At 35.5% G+C, this 21,350-nt stretch overlaps 1 protein-coding gene across 12 annotated transcripts in view; it reads left to right on the plus strand.

Moving 5' to 3' along the window:
- LOC100880704 (agrin) overlaps nucleotides 1–21,350 on the plus strand; it is a 656,625-nt gene that overhangs the window by 467,427 nt on the left and 167,848 nt on the right. For all 12 annotated transcript variants that reach the window (XM_076532486.1, XM_076532494.1, XM_076532499.1 and 9 more), the window contains one exon: nucleotides 19,912–20,121. In XM_076532486.1, the coding sequence (XP_076388601.1) occupies nucleotides 19,912–20,121 (210 nt within the window). The remainder of the gene's footprint in view (nucleotides 1–19,911; nucleotides 20,122–21,350) is intronic.

Below are 21,350 nucleotides of genomic sequence, written 5' to 3' on the forward strand. Positions count from 1 at the left end.
AGATATTAATTATCATGCTTTGAAAAGAATTTATCACAATTTTATAAAAGTAGAGAAAATTATAAACATGTTCTGATAAATGATTTCGTTAATTAAATTCGCAGTCGTTTGAGTAAAATTATACTGCAAATTTCTGTCAATATAATATTAAGTTTAGGGTAAAATTGAAAGTAGCAAGTGTCCCATAGCTCGTGGACGAGAGTGTATGCACGATCACGTAATATGTACTTGCGTTGCTACGTTACGCAACACAGCACGTTGATCCATTGTGCACGTTCTAAAAGGAACATAATACGAAGACACCTGTACCATTGGACTTATCACCTGAAACACGGTGTTATCTAACGAGAGATGTCACGTTACGTCGTTATAACCAGATGTTAGCAGCCAATGCTGCGCAACGTGGGAAATAGCGCAACAGGATTCTAGGTAACGATGGTGATTACTGGAAAATAAGGATAATGAACGGTTTACACTGATTCACTTGGTTACTCTCCACATTTTCCTCTTAATGGTCGTTGCTGGTTTGGCTGTCCATCCTAAGTTCTTAAACTTTAAGCAAGAAAAAGGATCAAATCAACGGATTATAAGTCAATATAGATTTTATGATTAGTACACAGATTTCTTCAAATTTAATCTTTTAAACATTGCGTTTATATTTGTTATACTTTGTATAACTTTGCATAAGTTAAAAATATTTTTCTTTATTTCAAGTCATATTTTCAAGGTTAAAAACAACAAAACTAAATATATTTATATTATCCTGTATCATTTATAATTTACATAAAGCAAGTGTAACTGAAGTTTTAGTAACTTTGTAGTAAAATATTTTAACTTGGCTAAAGACTCTCACCTCGGTCTAATTAATCGTCTTCCAAGGATTCAGCGTACCATAGGTGGCAAAGAAGGTGTTTCACGCTCGTTAAGGGGTGTTTGTCGCGGAATTTTAAGGGGCAGATGTTGCGTGTACGCGTTCCACGGATGGGAATGCGATAATCGCGCTCGCGCCGGTAGCTTAAGCGCAAAGAAAATCGCGCGACGATTAACCATGGAGCCGTGTACGTGGAATTAGCATTGTAATTGCGGAGAGTGAGGTTGCGGTTCTGCGAACCACCTTCAACCCCCTTCGACCCTGTCGACCAGCAACCACTGTCGCGCCGCCATCGTAAAACGCAGACTGCCCGTACAACGTCCGATCGACCTGAGTTGACCTAGCCTAACCAGCCCGTGGCTTCACCTAACCTTCCCTTGCAGAGTGGAAAAGGCTCGTTGACCGAACAAATGCTCGAGTTCGACTCGTTTGTAGCCACTGTATCGTGATTTTTATCGCCTGACCCCCGTAATCGATAAATCCAGACATTTCCGAGTGATAGGGTGACGTTCAGTGGCCACCATTATCGATTCTTTTTCACCGACGCAATTATTGAGGTAATCAGGATTTTTGTTTCGTGACTTCTTGCCTGATATTGTTTCATACTGATGCTACGTGATTTCTCAGAATAACACTTGTGTAAGAATTTTTTTTGCAAAGACACATTAAGACACTATTATGCTAATCTTGTATATCTTATACTAATCTCGTATGTCTTGCTGTGTAATAATATTGTAATTTGTCAGTGAACTTCATTTTGGGTAACATACGTTTTGGACAGTGCAAATCTTTGCTGATGCATGTAGACCACAAAGTTTTCATTTTATAAATTTATTTATCAGATTATCAAATTTTTGATGGTATATTTATAGTTTGATGGTTTTAGCTTCATTTCAGATATGTAAATAAAGCGAAATTCGTACTAACATTGCTGAAGGTTCGAAACTTTTTTATTGAATATCACTTTAAAGCCACAGTATAAGCTTGGTTTTGTTTGGAATTAAGAATTAGAACAGATTTCAATTACAATTCTAATCTGTATCATATGCTGTGAATCACAAGAGACAAGATCAGCTAGCAAAAAATCAAAATATGTAAATAAATGCAATTTCTAATATTATAATATTTTTAATACATCTTGAATTTTCGTGAACACCACCTAGTTAATCTTAAAAGACACCCTAAACAAATACGAATTATCTGTGAAAATTTCGTCGTACCTTAAGTAGGACATGAGAGACTCATCGGACCAATAGAATGTCTGTCTCAGTAACAGTATTCGATCTTGGTCGATCGAATTGGTAATTAGGAACGGTTGCCAAGTTCCTATAACGTCGTCTCCATGGTGGTTGTGCGGGTGTTGCAGCCTCGACGTGTCAAGTGGGACATCTGGGTACCATCCGGGTCAAACGAGACGAGACGAGAACAGAAGGGTTGTATGCGTAAATTAACGTCTCGCCATCGGTTGTTACGAAGCCATGATGCCGAATGCGTACAGTCAACATCAAATCTGCTTCCTCCGACAGAAAATATGACATGTTCGATCATTTTTAGGGATAATGAAAGGTTTTGAATTTTTGAAAGCTTTGATGAGACTTTGTAGGGATTCGTACATTTTTACATTTCTACATTTCTATAGTTGTACAGTTTTACATTTCTATATTTCTATATTTCAACGTCTCTACATCTTTACATCTCTACATCTCTACATCTCTACATCTCTACATTTCTACATCTCTACATCTCTACATCTCTACATCTCTGGGTCTCTACATCTCTACATCTCTACATCTCTACATTTCTACGTCTTTACATCTCTACATCTCTATATCTATACATTTCTACATCTCTACATCTCTACATCTCTACATCTCTACATCTCCAGGTCTCTACATCTCTACGTCTCTACGTCTCTGCATCTCTACATCTCTACATCTCTACATCTCTACATCTCTACATCTCCAGGTCTCTACATCTCTACGTCTCTACGTCTCTGCATCTCTACATCTCTACATCTCTGCATCTCTACATCTCTACATCTCTACATCTCTATCTTGATATGTTTCTACAGGGTGTTACCTGTAACGCTACTTACGATTCTTCTCCCACTTGCAGCCACCTTAAAAAGTTTAGAACAATATTTGCAGCAATCGATTTACAGAAAAGGAAAATATGAAGTACTTAGCTTTTGACTTTAAGTAGTGTAACCATTATTTGATTCCGAAGAGATTACTGAATATAAACACCTTGTATATTCGTAAGTAATAATAATATAAATTGTACACATTTATAAATATAATACTACAAATTGTCAATATTGGGAGATACAAAAATATGAATTACACATTCGTAAAGAATTTGAAATTAAAAAGTGAAGATCGCACGCGTACCTCGAAAGAAAACGTACGTTGCACACGATTGTACGCGGCGTGTACAGGATACGGCAGAAATATCGTTCGAAACGTTACAGAAAAGCTTCCTCTCGTGTTTGTATAGCTTTATAAACCGCTTTGAAAGTAACGCTCCAAGGTATCGAAATTCTTCCTCTCGTCTGCCCTTTCCGGCGCGGCTGCATAAAGCGGAAGATGCCTCGCGAGCATCGCGGTGAACCGTACCGAGTCTGGTTTTCTTCGTCCCGCAAATATGTAGGTTGCCTTGCCGTTTTCTCCCGGTTATTTCTTCGTAGAATTCGCTGCGTGAAACTTTCCAACAGTTTCAACCGAACGATCGTTTAACCCGTTTCAACGTCCTCGCACCGTGTTCCTTCCTTACGATCTATTGGAAATTATTGTCAGCTTTTTTTTCTACCGCCATTTTGTCTTGTAACGCATACGGAGAGAATTGAAATTGATCAGAAAAAAATGTTTATTTTAATACCGATTTTCTATTTGCTAATGAAATTCATTTGTAGATTTTGAATGGTGTCAAGTTATTTTGTATGCACGAATTCGGTTTCCTACTTTCCACAACGGTTGTGTGAAAATCTACACGACCTTTTGCGGGTACGTGCAGATACACTAATTACGAACAGGTATGCATCGATCACTGTTGCACTTTCCCTCCACCAAAGTAATTAACGTAAATAGAACTGTCCGTGATAATTAACTATATAACCTTACTCGGTAATTCTGTTACGTTGTTTCTGAATTTAAGCAAACTTATCTTCTAATGTGATTCTACCTTCTACGCGCAATAACGTCTGAGAAATGATTTTCACTTTGCAGAAATAACTTAGGGACGTCATGAATTAGTTTGAAACTAGGGAGAGAATCCTTATCTATCATCTCTAACATCTGGGAAGCAAATTCGAGATGTTCTTCGAGAAGTATCTTTAAAATTTTAATAGAATTTTGCTGCGAGTTGGCAATTTGGGGATTGCAGAATTTTTGGATCTGTGATTTTGAGATTTTAGAATTTGGAGATTTGAGAATTTGGAAATTTGAGAATTTGGGAATTTGAGAGTTTAAAGATTTTAGAATTTGGATTTTTGAGAATTTGGAGATTTTAGAATTTAAGAACTTGTGAATTTGAGGATTTGAGAGTTTGGAATTTTAGAATTTGGAAAATTTGAGAATTTGAGGATTTGAGATTTTAGGATTTTTGAATTTGGGATTTTAGCATTTGGAAATTTGAATGTTTGGGGATTTTAGAATTTTGAGAATTGAAGAATTGAACTATTTAGGGATTTGAGAATTTAAGAATTTGTTAGCTTGTGGACTTCAGAATTTGTAGATTCGGTACTTTGAGGACTTAGGAATTTAAGAATTTCAGAATTTAGGAATTTGAAACCTTGAAATTTTAGAATTTAATCAATTTCATAATTCACGAATTTGACAGTTTGACCATTTAGAACTTCCAGAATTTAAAAACTTAAGAATTGAAAAGTTTCAAAATTATAGACATTGAACGCTTATTGAATTGAAAATTTAGATTCCCTCTAAGCCTTCAGTTCACCATAGTTTGCCCCAAGTCTTTTTCTAACCCAGACTCTTTAATACCTCTACAAATTTGTTAACATCTAATTTCTCCTTGATTTTCTCCAGTCATGACCACGTTCTATTATCTCAAATCTCAGACTTCCTCAAATTTTCCGAAATACACAATTACTCTAGCAAGCATAGTCACTTAATTCTGTCCACACGTGGATAAAAACACCAACGTCCAACGTGGTCACCGGCATTAACACGGTTGTCACTTTCGAGTAATTAACCGTACTTGGCAGTCAAAGCACGTTCTGATTATCATGAAGAACGTTGAACAGGAGACAAGGATATCTGGTAGTCTTTCCTCGAAGGATAATTTCATGAGCCCGCCTCGTCTCGAGTAGTTTTTAAAAACGATTAAACTTGAAGCGGCATCGTTGGCCGGGCTCAGAGCTTTTTCATCCCCTTTCCACTTCAGCCCCTTCTTTAGCTGGCTTGGCCTGGCCTGAAGAGACCTTTTTTATACGGCCATGAAGGATTAATGCCGACTGAAATGCTAGAAAGGAAGTTGCCACGAGGGCTCCAACGGTTTTTACGATACACAGCCCTTCTGTCCACCCCCACCTCTTCTTTGTTTCCCTCGTTCTCGCGCCTTAACGTCCAGGCTTTAGAATGTCATAACTGGATTGCCAGCGAGTTTCAGACTCGGCTACCAGCGTCATTAAGCGGCCAGTTTCGAACTGAGCATTTCCTTCGAACGTTTTTGCCAGAAAGTTTCTTCTTCCTATTCTCTAATTGCAGAGACGATTCTCTGTCTATGCGATCGTTCACTCGATCGAAACTTTTCTCCATGATACCCTCATTACTTTCTATTCGAACGATTTGCGCAATACTCTCTTAAAACGACTCGTTCAATTTTGAAAATTAAAACCGCGTACTCTGTACGTTTCATTTACAATTTTAATTTGATGCTTCAGTTATTTAATTTTTCTATTTATTTTTTATTTAAAAGATCGAAGGCTAGCATTGAATGCTAGTTCTGTGAAGTAATATAAAATTGAAGATGAGAATTTGGGATCTCGTTCATGACCTCAAGAACAATTCAGGACAGTATCCTTATTTAGCTTCCTAGAATGGAACTCGAGGCACTCGAACATTCTGACACGAGCATACTACGAATGGCCATCTTAAAATTATACGTCCACGAGCTTCGATTTGGACCAGATTCCACAGTCATCTTACTCTCGATTACTGACGTCATTCCGTTCCAATTCAAGCTTCGCTAAATACAGACTCGTGACTCCTTCATGGAATTAATATTCTACCAGACATGGGCGAAACTCGATGTCGGTGGAAATACACTATTTTCTGCATCCGAAGCATGAGAACACGATTTAATACTACAAATGGATCGCAAAATACGTGTAGCTATATCGGGAACTGTAACGAATTGCTTACGCCATTTTCGAATTTTAATCTCTTAGCCTGAATTTTGTATCACAGTTCGAATTACGCGGGAACTACGATATGTAACAATGCTGTTCTCTGCGCGAGTACAGTGGAATGAAGTTTTTGATGATTAAATTATAATTTTGCCAAAGATATGATACATATGCTTTAACTTTGATAATTTACTTTTTTAGAAAATTCACAAAATATGTAATTTCCAAATGTTTCCACTGTATTAGTACTCTTTTGTTTACTATTAAATCATGATTTGGACAGCCATTTTAAGAAAACATCCCTCTTGTAATGTCTGCTGTTATATTCGCCTTGTGTCAACTGTGCGACACTATATTTACATTGCATCGTCAAATCGTAACACACTATTGTTCTTTTGAAATATTGCTGTAAATCACATGAATTTTGCATTAAAAATATCAACGAACTTGTACAATTACTTTCATCAAACTATACATATAAAATGTACAAAGTTATTTTACGATTTGCGTCATTGGATCGACTTCTAAAAGCAGTAAGTTGTTGTTCGAAAAGAAAAAGATTCTTAAAGGGTCTTTTCAAACGATTTAACGAACAAATCAACGCAACAACGTTGAATCCCGTGACCCAATTCCTGCCCCTCAACAACGATTGAACGAGAGTCTGAGGGAAAGGTTTCTGTCTCTGGTCTCCTATTTAAATCGAATCATTAACGGTATAACAACTCGTAAATGGCCCATTCGAGCCGGATAATTGCTCGCAGCGTGGAAACCGGCGAACGATTTAAAGCTAATAAGTGATCTCCGTTGGTTTCATCGATGAAAGGAATCGTTTCTGCTGTCTGTCGAATGCACCCGATGAAGAGTTCCCTCGTCAGCCCTGTTTCCCTGATCAAAGGAATCGAAATCTCTCTGAAGAAACGAACGGGCTTGGAAAGAAACTGGGATAAAAGATCGTGGGATATTGAGAAACGAGTCGAGTCGAAGGGATAATTATCTCGTTTATTTTCTGCGAGAGCACAAGGACGAATGCGCTTCTAGCATTCCGTTCATATGTGCTCTATTGTTACGATATGAAGGCTAAGAATAAATAGTGAATAATAAAAGTCTAAGAAGAATAATAAATGAAGACTGAGAATAATAATAGGTGAAGCCAAAGAAGAATCATAATAAAGGAAGTCTAAGAAGAATAATAATAAAAGAGGGTTAAGAAGAAGAATAATAAATGAAGGCTAAGAATAAGAACAATAAACGAAGACTGAGAATAATAATAATAAATGAAGACCAAGAATAAGAGCAGTAAATGAATAATACCTGAGAGCTAAGTAATAAAGTATTATTTATGTAACACGAGATTTGCATCCCTGAATCAGTACCTAAATTATCATACATTTGAAAATAATAGTTATTTACCATTACTCTATATTTATACGTGCAACTCAAGATTCGAAACTTTTCTATTCAATTAAATTTTATGCGAATATCGTTAAGTTTACCGTATGTGTTAGCACATACAAAAATATTCAACATACAAGAAATATCCATCTCTGAAAATTTAAAAATCAAAGTATTCAAAAATTCATTAATCTAAAATTTTAAAGTTGAAGTATTTGAAAAGTTGCAGATTTAAAAATGTATATATTCGAAACGCAAGTCTAAAAACTCAAACCGAAGATTTGAAAACTATTTAGGTTATTAAAGACGTCATTAAGGAAAAGAGCTCGAGCACCCGTTTTTTTGCTCGATCAAATATACCTCGGAAAATAATTCCCCAGCAACGAGACATAAATTCACACTTTCCTTATTTCTTTAACTTTCATTATTAATCACCCGTAGTTTCGCGAACGCGTTTGCCATCACGAAGTCGCGGTATTTCACTTATTATCTCGTTAACGTCAACTTCCCTTGGACAATGGTAATTTCGTGGTACGCGGAAACGCTGAGAGGAGAAAAACGCGATGTTCTCGGCGGACGGTAACGCGAGTAATTAGTAGAACTTATTCGAATAATTTGTATTCACGTGGTGTGTCGTGCTGTGTTTAAGTTGGAACTTGAAGTTATGCTGTGTGGCATACGAAATTGAGAACGTATAGATATTCCACGTATAGCTCATAAGAAAACGACAGAAAAAAAATCTTTTTCAAATTTTTAACTCTGTTTCATCATTTTTCGTTCTGTGTAAAATATTGCACATCATATTTTTTTTATATAAATTCCTTCAGCACAAATTATTATTACTGTTACATTACATTAAATATTATTTTTTCTATCGACACAAGTTATTATTACAGTTCCATTACATTAAATATTACTTTTTGTATCAACACAAATTATTATTACAGTTCCTTTACATTAAATATCACTTTTTCTATCAATACAAAACATTTACTTTCCATAAATAAAAGTAGCAAAAATCATGCAGAAAATCGTCGAACTAATCGGTTGCAGAGCAATCAAATTATTATTTGAAACAGTACAAATGATAATTTGTAACACATAAAGTTGATCAGTTCATTAATAATTCTTTTCCAAACTTTATTTTCCACAAACAAAATTTGCAAAAATCATGCAGAAAATCGTGGAACTAATCGGTTGCAGAGCAATCAAATTAGTATTTGAAACAGTACAAATAATAATTTGTAACACACAAAGTTGATCAGCTCATTAATAATTCTTTTCCAAAATTTATTATCCACAAACAAAATTTGTAAAAATCATGCAGAAAATCGTGGAACTAATCGGTTGCAGAGCAATCAAATTAGTATTTGAAACAGTACAAATGATAATTTGTAACACACAAAGTGGATCAGTTCATTAATACTTCTTTTCCAAAATTTATTTTCCATAAACAAAATTTGTAAAAATCATGCAGAAAATCGTGGAACTAATCGGTTGCAGTGCAAACAAATTAGTATTTGAAATAGTACAAATGATAATTTGTAACACACAAAGTTGATCAGCTCATTAATAATTCTTTTCCAAAATTTATTATCCACAAACAAAATTTGTAAAAATCATGCAGAAAATCGTGGAACTAATCGGTTGCAGAGCAATCAAATTATTATATGAAACAGTACAAATGATAATTTCTAACACACAAAGTTGATCAGTTCATTAATACTTCTTTTCCAAACTTTATTTTCCATAAACAAAATTTGTAAAAATCATGCAGAAAATCGTGGAACTAATCGGTTGCAGAGCAATCAAATTATTATTTGAAACAGTACAAATGATAATTTGTAACGAGCGAAGTTGATCAGTTCATTAATAATTCTTAGTTTAAAGTCATTAGTACCCGTGATCGATATCGGAGCGGATAATCGGTGATTTTTGGCATAATTCAGGGCTCGAATGGTGTAACGTTGATATCGCTTTAGTAGTCGGTACACCTTGCATAATCCTGTCAAATTTCTGCATGTTAATTCCAATCCAATAATGCACTATGGATTAGTGGTTACTAATGCCTCCCAGCTGACGCGGTTGGTCCAACGGCCATTACTCTTCCGAAGCACGTACACGTACGCGATCTGACGACTTTCCTGAAGAAACGTAACTGCCCTATTCGATAGACAAGCAAGATGGATCATGACGGATGATCGAGCCGCCAGGAAAATGCGAACCGGTCACAAGAAACCGTCACGGACTTCGATTCGAACAACTGAAAGGATGGTTCCTTTCGCGCGATCACCTTTTTCTCCATTTTTCCTCTACGTGCCGCTTTCTTCGCTCGGTGACACGAAAACTGACGGTAACTATGCAAAAATTGCGACCACATTTCGTGTCGCGATCACGTTCCGCCAAATATCGAATTCCGTATCGTTAATAACGAAAATCACGATGTTCCAACGTGCGTTCATACCGGGCGAACAAACGCTCGCTCTTCTTTGCCGGCGGAGAAATTTCCGTACAAAAAGAAAGGGAAGAATGTTGAATTTTGACGATGAGGAAGAAGCAATATTTGTTCGCTCCGGCTGAATTTGTTCTCGTGTGCAACGTTGAATTCTTTCGTATAAATACTTCGCGCGAGTTTCAAACCTCTGAATTTTTCAAATTTTCGTATTCTCGCATTTTCTAATCTCGACGTTTTATTAGGAATTCAGTAATTTTTCAAGTTTACGGATATTTTCCGAATCGTCGAATTTTTTGAACCACGTTTGTAAATTATGTAGTTATAGAATTTTTACATGCTTATCGTACATTTATTCAAATGTTTATTTTATACTTAAATTTAGACAAAAAATTTTCCAAAATTTACCAGCTTCCTAAGTAATATATGAATTCTTTAATAATATATTGAATAAAATTTTTTTATTTCAAAATACACAAATTACTAAATTTCAAAATATCTAAATTCATAAACATATCTATATTCAAGTTCTTAGATCAGTAAATTCGATGATCCTAAAATTCCTGAAATGCAAAGTCCCTTACCCTAATTCTTGATCCCTTAAAGTCCTATATTGACATATCCCTAGATTGTCAAATTGTTAGATTTCTATAACACTAGATCCTCAAATTCTCAGATTTTTTTTAGAGTTAAATCCCTTGATTTCTATATCATTAACTCTTCATATTTCTAAACTTGCAAATCTTTAAATTCCCAAATCCCTAATTTCCCCGATTTCCAAATCTCCATATTTCTAAATTTCTTAATATTTAAATTCCTAAATTCCTATTTTCCCATACCTCTAAATCGCCATATTTCTAATCTTTCAAATCTCTAGTTTCTCATATCTCTAAATCCCGAAATTTCTAATCTTTCAAATCATCAAGTCCCCAAATCCCTAATTTCCCATATTTCTAAGCTTCCAAATCCCGAAACCCCTAGTTTCCCGTATCTCTGAATCCCCAAATTTCTAATCTGTCAGATCATTAAGTCCCCAAATCCCTAATTTCCCATATTTCTAAGCTTCCAAATCCCAAAACCCCAAACCCCTAGTTTCCCATATCTCTAAATCTCCATATATCTCCATTTCGAAATCCCTAAATCCCCATATTTCAAAGCCTCCAAATCCCTAAATCCTTAAATCCTTAAATTCCCAAGTTCCTAAATCCCTAAATTCCTAAATCCCTAAATCCCTAAATCCACAAATCCACAAATCCCCAAATCCCAAAACCCCCAAATCCCAAAACCCCCAAATCCCAAAACCCCCAAATCCCAAAACCCCCAAATCCCAAAACCCCCAAATCCCAAAACCCCCAAATCCCAAAGTCCCCAAATCACAATATCCCAAAATACCTATTTTCCAAATTTTCAAAAGTTCCTAAAAATGTACGAGTATTGGGCCACTTGATTGTCATATTTTCCCTAGAGAGTGAAGGCTTGCATATAACGCTTACAGTATCACAAAAAATATTTCTTCGTTTCAGATTTATAATACGTATAATTTTAAATGAAATTCTGCGTATCATGCTCGCGTGTGACTGGTAATATTATTAAGATACGCGCTGGATCGATACCAAAGTGCATTGTCAGCACAAGTGTTCCGCGCGCGTTAGAAATTAATCAACATTCCCTGAAAGCCTCAACGATGTCGAATTTCTACGTCTACAAATCGTGTCAACATATTAAAATGCAATCACATTCTTTAGCAACAGAAAATACAGACGCTACTACAGTAAAATTAGAAAATCGGGAGGTGAAAATGTTCCAATAGCATTTTAAGTATTCGATGCTTAATTTAGTTAAATAATTATTTCGCAGTGTTCTCTTTGTTTTGATGAATTATTATCGTTGCTGTAGTAATGAAACATTTTAACAACAACAACGTTTATTTGCGTCATTAGCCGAACGTGACGTGCGTATTTATTAATTTCACGTGGAAATGTTATTTAATTAAACGCCATTGCTAATGGCGTGTACACGAAACGTATCCAACCCGTTCACCCTGTTTCGGGGCTTTGGGAAGAATTAGCACGTTATCGGTTGGTGAAATCTCAGCTGTAAGGGTGCCTCGGTATTACCCTTACACACCGTTATCTTCTGCGTTCTTATCACGGTACGAGTGCTCAGTTATGCACTGTCGACATTATACGAACGTAGTGGTGCTCTGAAACGATCGTAAAGGACGATACACAAGACGTCCATGTCGTATAGGTAATGGCCGTTGTTAAAGAGCGTCGATTGTCGAACGAGCTCGTTCGCGATTCCTTCTTCATCCCATCGACGGATGCTACCGTAAACACCATGGAAATCCTGATAACGCGAAATAATCACCGGAGTTTATGTGACAATGGTTATCGTTATCGCCATTCAACGCTGGAACGACACAATTTTTTCTCGATACGTCATTCGAAGTCGCTGTGTAAAATATATCGACGTTTCCTTTATCATCGAATTTTACGTTCACAATAAATAATTGATACCCATCTCATTTTTCATGGTATTAAAATTATCGGATGATTTATGGTTAATATCGTTTGACCACTGAAACATTATCTTGTATATATTATTACATTAATAAATTGTGTTTGAACAGTTTATTCATGATGCAGCTTACAGATTTATATTATAATAAAGTTTGAAATTTTGTTCAGCTAAATTTTTCATTTACTTCAACCATTTATACAATTCAAATAAAATTGTAAATTGTCAAAGAAAAATTACATATGACATACTTTTATTTAATTCCTATTTGAATAACAAAAATTTACCTTCGAAGTGATTATTATAAAAATCGCAAAACAACTGATTATATTCTATGAAAGCTCTAAAGATCTAACACTGTATTTATCCATGTTAATTTCACGCTATGTAAACCGAAAATTATTATCTAAAAGATAGTACAATTAGCACAGAAATTAATAATCACGTTGCATTCTACGTTATTGAAATAACTCTGTGCCATTCTGCTCGAGTTTCGTGATAATCAACGAGCCCTTTCGGTCCATTTCATGTATTAATTCATCATTTGAACGGAGATGATCGATAGATCGAGCAGAAGTGATCGAGTGCATCGAATTTTCAACTCGTTTTCACGGAAAAATGCTTTTGAATCGATCAATGAACTTGTCTCGCGTATAATATGGTCGAACGAATTCTCGCGAAATCATTTCTCTCGATACACAGCAAAATATATGCGATATATAGCAAAACCTCGCTTGAATGACATCAAAGCGACCATCGAGGAAAAATTTATGAGATTGATTTCCCGGCATTTGATATTGATTAACTTCGACGGTTGTCCAGCTCGATGATTGCTAATGTATGTTGAAATTTCGTACAAATTGTGTATACGTTGCTCTCTGAACATTATTAACGATGTCGGACAACTGGGAAATACTGCATCGTTCGTCGATTAAAACCTTATCGGTACAATATCTTTTCTCAATTCACTTGATTCCAACATTTTGACGAGTCTGATTTCGGTTGGTATTTTACTCGAATTTTTAATAAGGTTCCATTTGGAGTTTAAGTTCAAAATTTGCATAGTCAACGATTGCAGTCTGACTCGTACTTCAGCTGGTATTTTACTCGAATTTTTAATACGCTTCAATTTGGTGTTCAAGTCCAAAATTTGCATAGTCAACGATTGCATAATATTAAATTGACATAACATTGTCCGTTTTAATATTGTAGCTGTGGTTAATTAATTCTGACTGACGCACCTGATAAATCATAGTACAATGAGTTAACAATGTTACATATTTTAGGTAAATGATTTGAATCGATTTGAAATATCAAAATATTCTTACTTCCCCTAATTGAATTTTAAATTCAGAAAGTGTGATCAAATTATGCGATTGACTATCAAAGTGATTCAAATTAAAATACTGACAGAAATCTTCCACTAAATATATATTATGTATTTATATACAATATGTATTATGAAAAATCTTATCCAAACTTCATTCAAGCACATATAGTTAACAGAACAGTACACTCAAAATAAATTCTTGGATTTAATAAGAATTGTACATTATACTTATATCAATCGACATAATAGTACAAATGAAAAGTATAATTTTTAATGTTGAATTACACCTTCCTATTGTACTTAGAAAATTTTGTGCTATTTAAAAATCAGAGAAGAAGATTTTCGTTGACCTTACTTTCTTTAATGATTGAAAAATTAATTGCCTTGTAGTTTGTTGACTGTGCAGGAATTCGTTTAAGCTTAACGACGCGATGTGCACGAAATACATATCGCTCGAAGATCTTCGTCCGCCTTCTTCGGGCCATAGATATTCCGGGAATGGGGTTAGCTCCTTTCTTGCCATACACGTTGATGCAATCGCCGCGGTACGATCCATATTTCACGTAGTTTATAACAGCGGCGAGGAAGGGGAGGAAGGGGGCACTTTACTATGTTACGGTAAACAGCTGCACGTTAAGTAGTAACGTGCCGCTTATAGTCAGCCAGTAGTAAGGGTCAACGCTCGCCGTATTCGATCCTGTCCTACACCGCCTTCGTGCTAACGCTTGTGGTTCTTTCTTTACTCTTTTCTTCTTTTCTTTATACCTTCTTCCGTGCTGTGGTCTTCGACCGAAGTAGGGCGAAAACATTTCGTTCGTAATTATTCCATTCGCGAGAAAATCCAAACTAAGTATCAATAAATTTTAATACTGAACAATGTACACAACTGTATATGTATACACTGTGTAATCACTTCTGCCTTTTTAGATCTATGTCCTGTTTACTATAGTGATTGAAGTGTACGGTCGGATATACTTATACGATTGTTAGATTATAGGGATCGAACAGATTGTGGGGAGTGAATTATGTTGAGTGTATTGTGTTATTTAATAGATGTTTTCTGCTTGAAAAATGGAGTCATAAATTTTCTGCAACGTTGAAGACTCGAGTCAAGATACAGCCGTCAAGTTGTTTATTTCACCGATGACACGTGACAAATTCAATTATTCACTCTAAAGGTAAACTGAAAAAACATGCCTCTCAGTGTACCTTGATATTTCTTTTCAAGAAATCATTTTATATTTCCTATAATTAAAAATTGAAGTGTAATAGTTGTTAGAGTTAATAGTCATTCAAGCTTGACGTATGAAATAATTCTTCGCGCTAATAGTTAAATCTAGAGTAACGAGGTTAAAAAATCGAAATGTTCGTAACACGCGTGATCTGTTGGTTTCTTAACGACTATTCGGTGGAAAACAATTCAGTTTGATGGAGTATTGATAGACATCGCGATACTGATCCGCTCCAACGAGTTCTTTTAACGACGTGACTAGTGAAAGTAAAACGTATTTATTACGCCGGTGATTTGTTTCCACGCTAAACGAAAAAACGAGTGCAATTGCGTTACACCGGCCATTTGAATCGACAGCAGAAACTACGAGCATCCAATTAGTCCCGTTTCATTCAACATGTTTCACTGAGTTCAACAGGATTTTCCGCGATAGGGAACATTTTTTTTGGAAAATCTGTAAATATTTTGCGTCAGTGCTGACTCTGATTGCCAGCCAATTATTTGCGATTTGACTAACACCTGCATACCTGAGTTATCGGTGACTGGTCTAGCTTTAAATTTAATTGAACTATGAAACAAATATACTATCATATAGTAATAATAAGAAAGACAAATTCAAAGCTTAAATATTCATATATTCATATATTCACATATTCACATATTCACATATTCACATATTCACATATTCACATATTCACATATTCAAACATTCACACATTCACACATTCACACATTCACACATTCACACATTCACATATTCACATATTCACATATGCACACATTCATATATTCACACATTCGCATATTCACACATTCACATATGCACACATTCACATATTCACATATTCACATATTCACACATTCACACATTCACACGTTCATATATTCACACATTCACATATTCACATATTCACATATTCACATATTCACATATTCACATATTCACATATTCACATATTCACATATTCACATATTCACATATTCACACATTCACATATTCACACATTCACATATTCACATATTCACATATTCACACGTTCACACATTCACATATTCACACATTCACATATGCACACATTCACACATTCACATATTCACACATTCGCATATTCACACATTCACACATTCACACATTCACATATTCACATATTCACATATTCGCATATTCGCATATTCACATATTCACATATTCATTAAATACTACATATTCACAAAATTAAGTTCTTGAAGTACCATCACATACAAAAATTATTACAATGTTTTTCCTTTTTTATTTTTGAGAACGTAGATAATAAAATATTCCCATAATTTTTAATTTGCGAGATTCAGATATTTTTATTGACTGACATACTTGTATGTATAAAAGTAAAATTCACAATATGCAACAGAGAAAACAGAATCTGAAGTTTCACGCTTGAATGATTCATAACTAAGAGTTACATCTAGATGCAGCTGGCATACGTTACGCTTAATTTCTAGATTTCCACAGTGATTCTAGTAATTGTCACCAACTTGTCGAAAACGTGCTTGAGCCGCACAAATTCATTCACGACGTGACCCATTTAATCCCTCCTCTCAGAATACAATCCACGCAAAGGAGGTCGCCCCGAAGAAGTCACCCTCCACCTTTGTGTTCACCCTCCAAGCCATGAAATATTAGAAAAATCCACTTCGGAGAAAAAGGAGACAGCATTGAAACGTTACAGTGGAGAACACTTTGAACCGCGACTCTCCTGCTTTTCGTTTCGATAACGGTGATATCGTGAATCTCGGATCTCGTTCTAAATGCTCGCCAATTGGTACGGAGGAAAGCGATAGTCGATAGATAAAATCGTTTTTTTATCGACTTGTATAAAAATCTTACATGTCCTGCAGAATAATTCTTCTTGTTATTTGCATTTATATCAACATTTTAAAACTATTTGGGCATTGGTTTCAAATTTGATTTTATTCGACACAAGATGTGTTTTCTCTTATCTGGAATATTTATAATAAATTAATAATTGCAGGTAATAATTCATAGAACTTGTATTTAATATTCTTGAAAACTTGAATTTTAAAGTGTTAGAAATTTAAGAATACGAGGAATAAGAAATTAAGTTTCATTAATTTAAAAATATGTAGTTAGAATTTCATAACTTTAGAAAATCCGAAATTGCAGAATTTATAAAATTAGGTGTGTGAAAATTTTAGAATGAGAAAATTTAAAACGTTGAAAACTTGAGGAGAAAATTTGAAACCTTGAAAATTTAAGGATGGGAAAATTTGAAGCCTTGAAAACTTGAGAAGAAAATTTGAGACCTTGAAGATTTTAGAGTGAGAAAATTTGAAACCTTGAAAACTAGAGAAACACTTGAAACCTTGGAAATAAAGGGTGAGAACATTTGAAGTTGGAAACTTGCGAATGATAAAATTTGAAACGTTAAAAAATTGAAAGCTTGAAAAAGTATATTAAAAAAAATGAAAACTTGAAAATACAAAAACTCCGAAGTTTACATATGAGTTTTACAATGGTTTCCATTATATGACGGAAACCATATACCAAAGGGTATGTTTGATCGACCACACCCTCGTTCAAGGTTAAAGTCCACGGGATAAGACGAAGAAGGCTTTCGGAACGATCGGGTCGAGAGGCCAGGATATTCGGGTGATTTTTTCACGAAGGATCAACTTGTCCACCATATTAATGACCAAGCCGTTGGGATTATCCGTTGAGGTTACCCAGCGGCTTTCTTTCGGTCTGAAGCCAACTTTCCTGGAAAATTGATTGCGCTTCCTCGAATCTCTCTGGCCAACGATCAGGGGGAAAAAAGACATCGGTGGAGGAAAAAGGGGGTGGTCGGTGACGTGGCCGTTCTGCCAGGAAATTCCTTTCCCCGGCGTTGATCGGCCGGAGCTAATTATTTTCGTCGAACGGCTCCCTTTAATTGGTGTTTTCTTATCGACTGTCCCCGCCGGCGTAAGTACTACAAAGCTTTCGAAACACGAATTTCCGCTCCCGACGCTCCAGTAATTCACTTCTGGAAGTTTCTTTCGTACCGCGGTGCACCTCCCCATCGAACTTGGCCAACGTCTCTTCCTTTCCGGTTAAGAACGTTTTGCGAACTTCCTTCAAAGAACACCTTACCAGAAATTTAAATTCTGATTTAGAATTATTAATCGAGGACCGTGAATCAAAATATGTGGCACTTTAGTTAGGAACAGCATTCTTGGAACTCCATTAAGCACTAAACAGTTCTTGGTGCTGAGTTATGCAAATTAATATGTGTCTGATATATGGATTGACAATTCTCAATTCTGAGACACAATGAATGTTATTTTGTTGTTACATGTTGTTGCATCTTTGTCTTCTCCCAAATTTAAATTGTTTTCTTTAAAAAAAAATTAAGAATTATTAACTGGTACACGTGGCAAATAATATCACCTCATGTTTCTTTTGAGCTGCATAGTTTATTACTTTATAACAGTTATACATTAACGTGATCGCGTCGCATTCGTTTCTCTGTAGCCATCTTGTTTGTTTATTATGTATAAAATTTTATATAGTGAAAAAGAATAAACAAGTACAAGATAGAGAAAATTAAGGAATTTGTCATAGTGAAGCCTAAAAGCGTTAAAAGTAAATTGCGATCGCTAATTTTAATTAAAACTTCTTAATACGTTGGAAGAGTATTATTTCTAAATTGAAAATTATAAGAATCAAAGGAATCGAGGCTTCAGACGATCAATCTAGGATTTATATTTGGGCTCGGCGGTGGCTATAGCGAAAAAGAGCAGAAATACCAGCGATTTCGAAGCGGCTTGCATTTGAAGCGCGAACGTTGAATGGCAAAATTCTGAAGAATGTTTTATTGAAAGTCCCGTCGTTGATTTCTCGTTGGTTGGTTAATGCTTGGACGTAAGCTTTGAGACGAATTTCCTCGAATCTACGACTTGGAACAAAGACAATGGTGTTTGTTTCTCTGCGGATCCGCCGCCATTTCCGAGCCACAATTTGTAAAACAAAAGTTATCTGAATAGAATTTAATTGAAGAGTTTGGTGTTTGTAATTGATCAATGATAACTTCAGCGACAGGAATTTTAATCAGGTGAAAAGTTTTGCCAGTTCCGAACAGAAAATTTAACGACGAGATGATTCTTTTCGATAACGGATATTCTGTTTTTGTGTCTATATTTTTAGTCGTTGTTTATCGCAGCTGAAAATGCACGATTACACGCACGCGTATGTAAACGCGTCTCATAAACGGAATTTCTGTTATACGGATAATTTTGATTTACTGATCAATCCGCTTCTCGGTCAAATTAATTTAACGTAGCTTGTGCTTTTGTCAACGCTCCGATAAATGTTCGATAAATTTTCATCAGAAGGATACAGATTCGCGCTTGTTTATTACATCGTAATCACAGATTTCGTCGAATTGGAAAATTCGAAAATGTGCAATTTCACGCAGTGATGTTCCTTTGCAATGCTATTGAATTTCGATACAAGACTGCAATATACTAGTAGATGCAATTTTCTAAAATTTAAAATATTTTTAATAACTTGGTTAACAAAATATAACACAGTTGAAAATAACTATTATTAATAGGAATTTTACATCTCATAACTTATGCTATTAATAGAGTAATCATTTTGATCAGCTAACTCTTCACAGAATGATATCATGTTCTGTTGCTCGTCTAATAACTTTAAAATTCTAAGTATTTTAGATTATTGCATTTTACTGATCAATTATTGTTCTCGTTTCAGAACCTTGCGAGAAGACTTACTGTTCTTGGGGTGCAACTTGCGTCGTGTCGGAGAACGGGAAACCATTATGTCAGTGTCCTAATGATTGTCCTTCGACCTCCAAACCTGTTTGCGGCTCTGACAACGTCACCTACACAAATCACTGTCATCTACAAAAAACTAGCTGCCAGGAGAGAAGAACTACACGTGTCAGCCATGAGGGTGCCTGCAGTAAGTACATTCTTCCAACATGTTAATTTAATAGATATTAACAGACATTCATTTTCATCAACGAGCAGTCCAGTTGAACTGATCACAAACAAATTTGGATTGCAAGTTTTGTGTAATAAATTTGAAAACAATTTTATAAATCATAGTTTATATTGTCTGCGAAAGTGAGTCAGTGAAATGTACTGACGTATGAAAGTGTTAAAGATCTTACTTTTCAATATTCACACCCTGTATATAAATTCTAATTGAAAATCTTGAATTTCTACTCCGAATAATAAACACCTGAGAGTACTACCAAAAGACACGAGTTAGCAGCAATCAAAGTAATTGAGTTCACAATAAGTGAAAAATCCAGAATGCAGAAACGGTGTAACAAGAGAAACACGAATTCGTCGATACGAAGCAATACAGCCGAATCAAGTTGTCATTTCCCTTAACGAAACAACAAAAGCAAATAACCAGTGAAGGAATACGCGTTTCCCCGAAGGCGACAGTAGCACGATAAAACTGGTTTCCTCTCCTCGTTCCTCTTCTTCGTACAAAATGGAAGCTGCAGAGATTCATGGCCTCGCAAATATTTTCTCTCGAATTCCCGAGCCCGCATTCGACCGTTTCGATTCCCTAATGGCGTTCGTCGCAGAACTTCCGTGAAAATTTCCACCGCTCGGAGATCTGTCGATGCAAAGCGGAAACTTATTCCACGATATCCTGCAATAATGATAATGTCCTCATATCGCGTCGCTCTCGAGTGTCACGTCATACTATTCACGTTCGGATATCGTCAGACGGGAAAATAGAGGCGCATGCACGATACGCTTCGTCCGACTGTTTCGACGGCTAAAACGTTTCAAGGATATAAACAAAGACTACTGTCTAAAATCGGGACTGACGTAAATCCATTTGTCGTGTTTGTAATTTCGACGAAATTCCGTTATTAAGCGAAACAGTCGTTCTCATAGATTCAAAGAATTATAACCTGTGCACTCGGAGATTTTTGACAAGTGACAACTTTTCAGATGAAAAAGACTCTTTTGAAGTTATTCTTCTATTATTAATTGCCACTAAAGTTCTAAAGCCGCATCTTCAAATATGACGTAAATATTAGATGTCCGAGTAAAAAACATCATTTAGTTCAAATCGAACGTTTGAACATTCTACGTGACCGAGCGACAATCTATGATTTATACAAGCAAATATCTCGTACTTTATCTTTCATTAGAAACCGGCGT

This window comes from Megachile rotundata, chromosome 1 (genome assembly GCF_050947335.1).
Source record: "Megachile rotundata isolate GNS110a chromosome 1, iyMegRotu1, whole genome shotgun sequence".
NCBI lineage: Eukaryota > Metazoa > Arthropoda > Insecta > Hymenoptera > Megachilidae > Megachile > Megachile rotundata.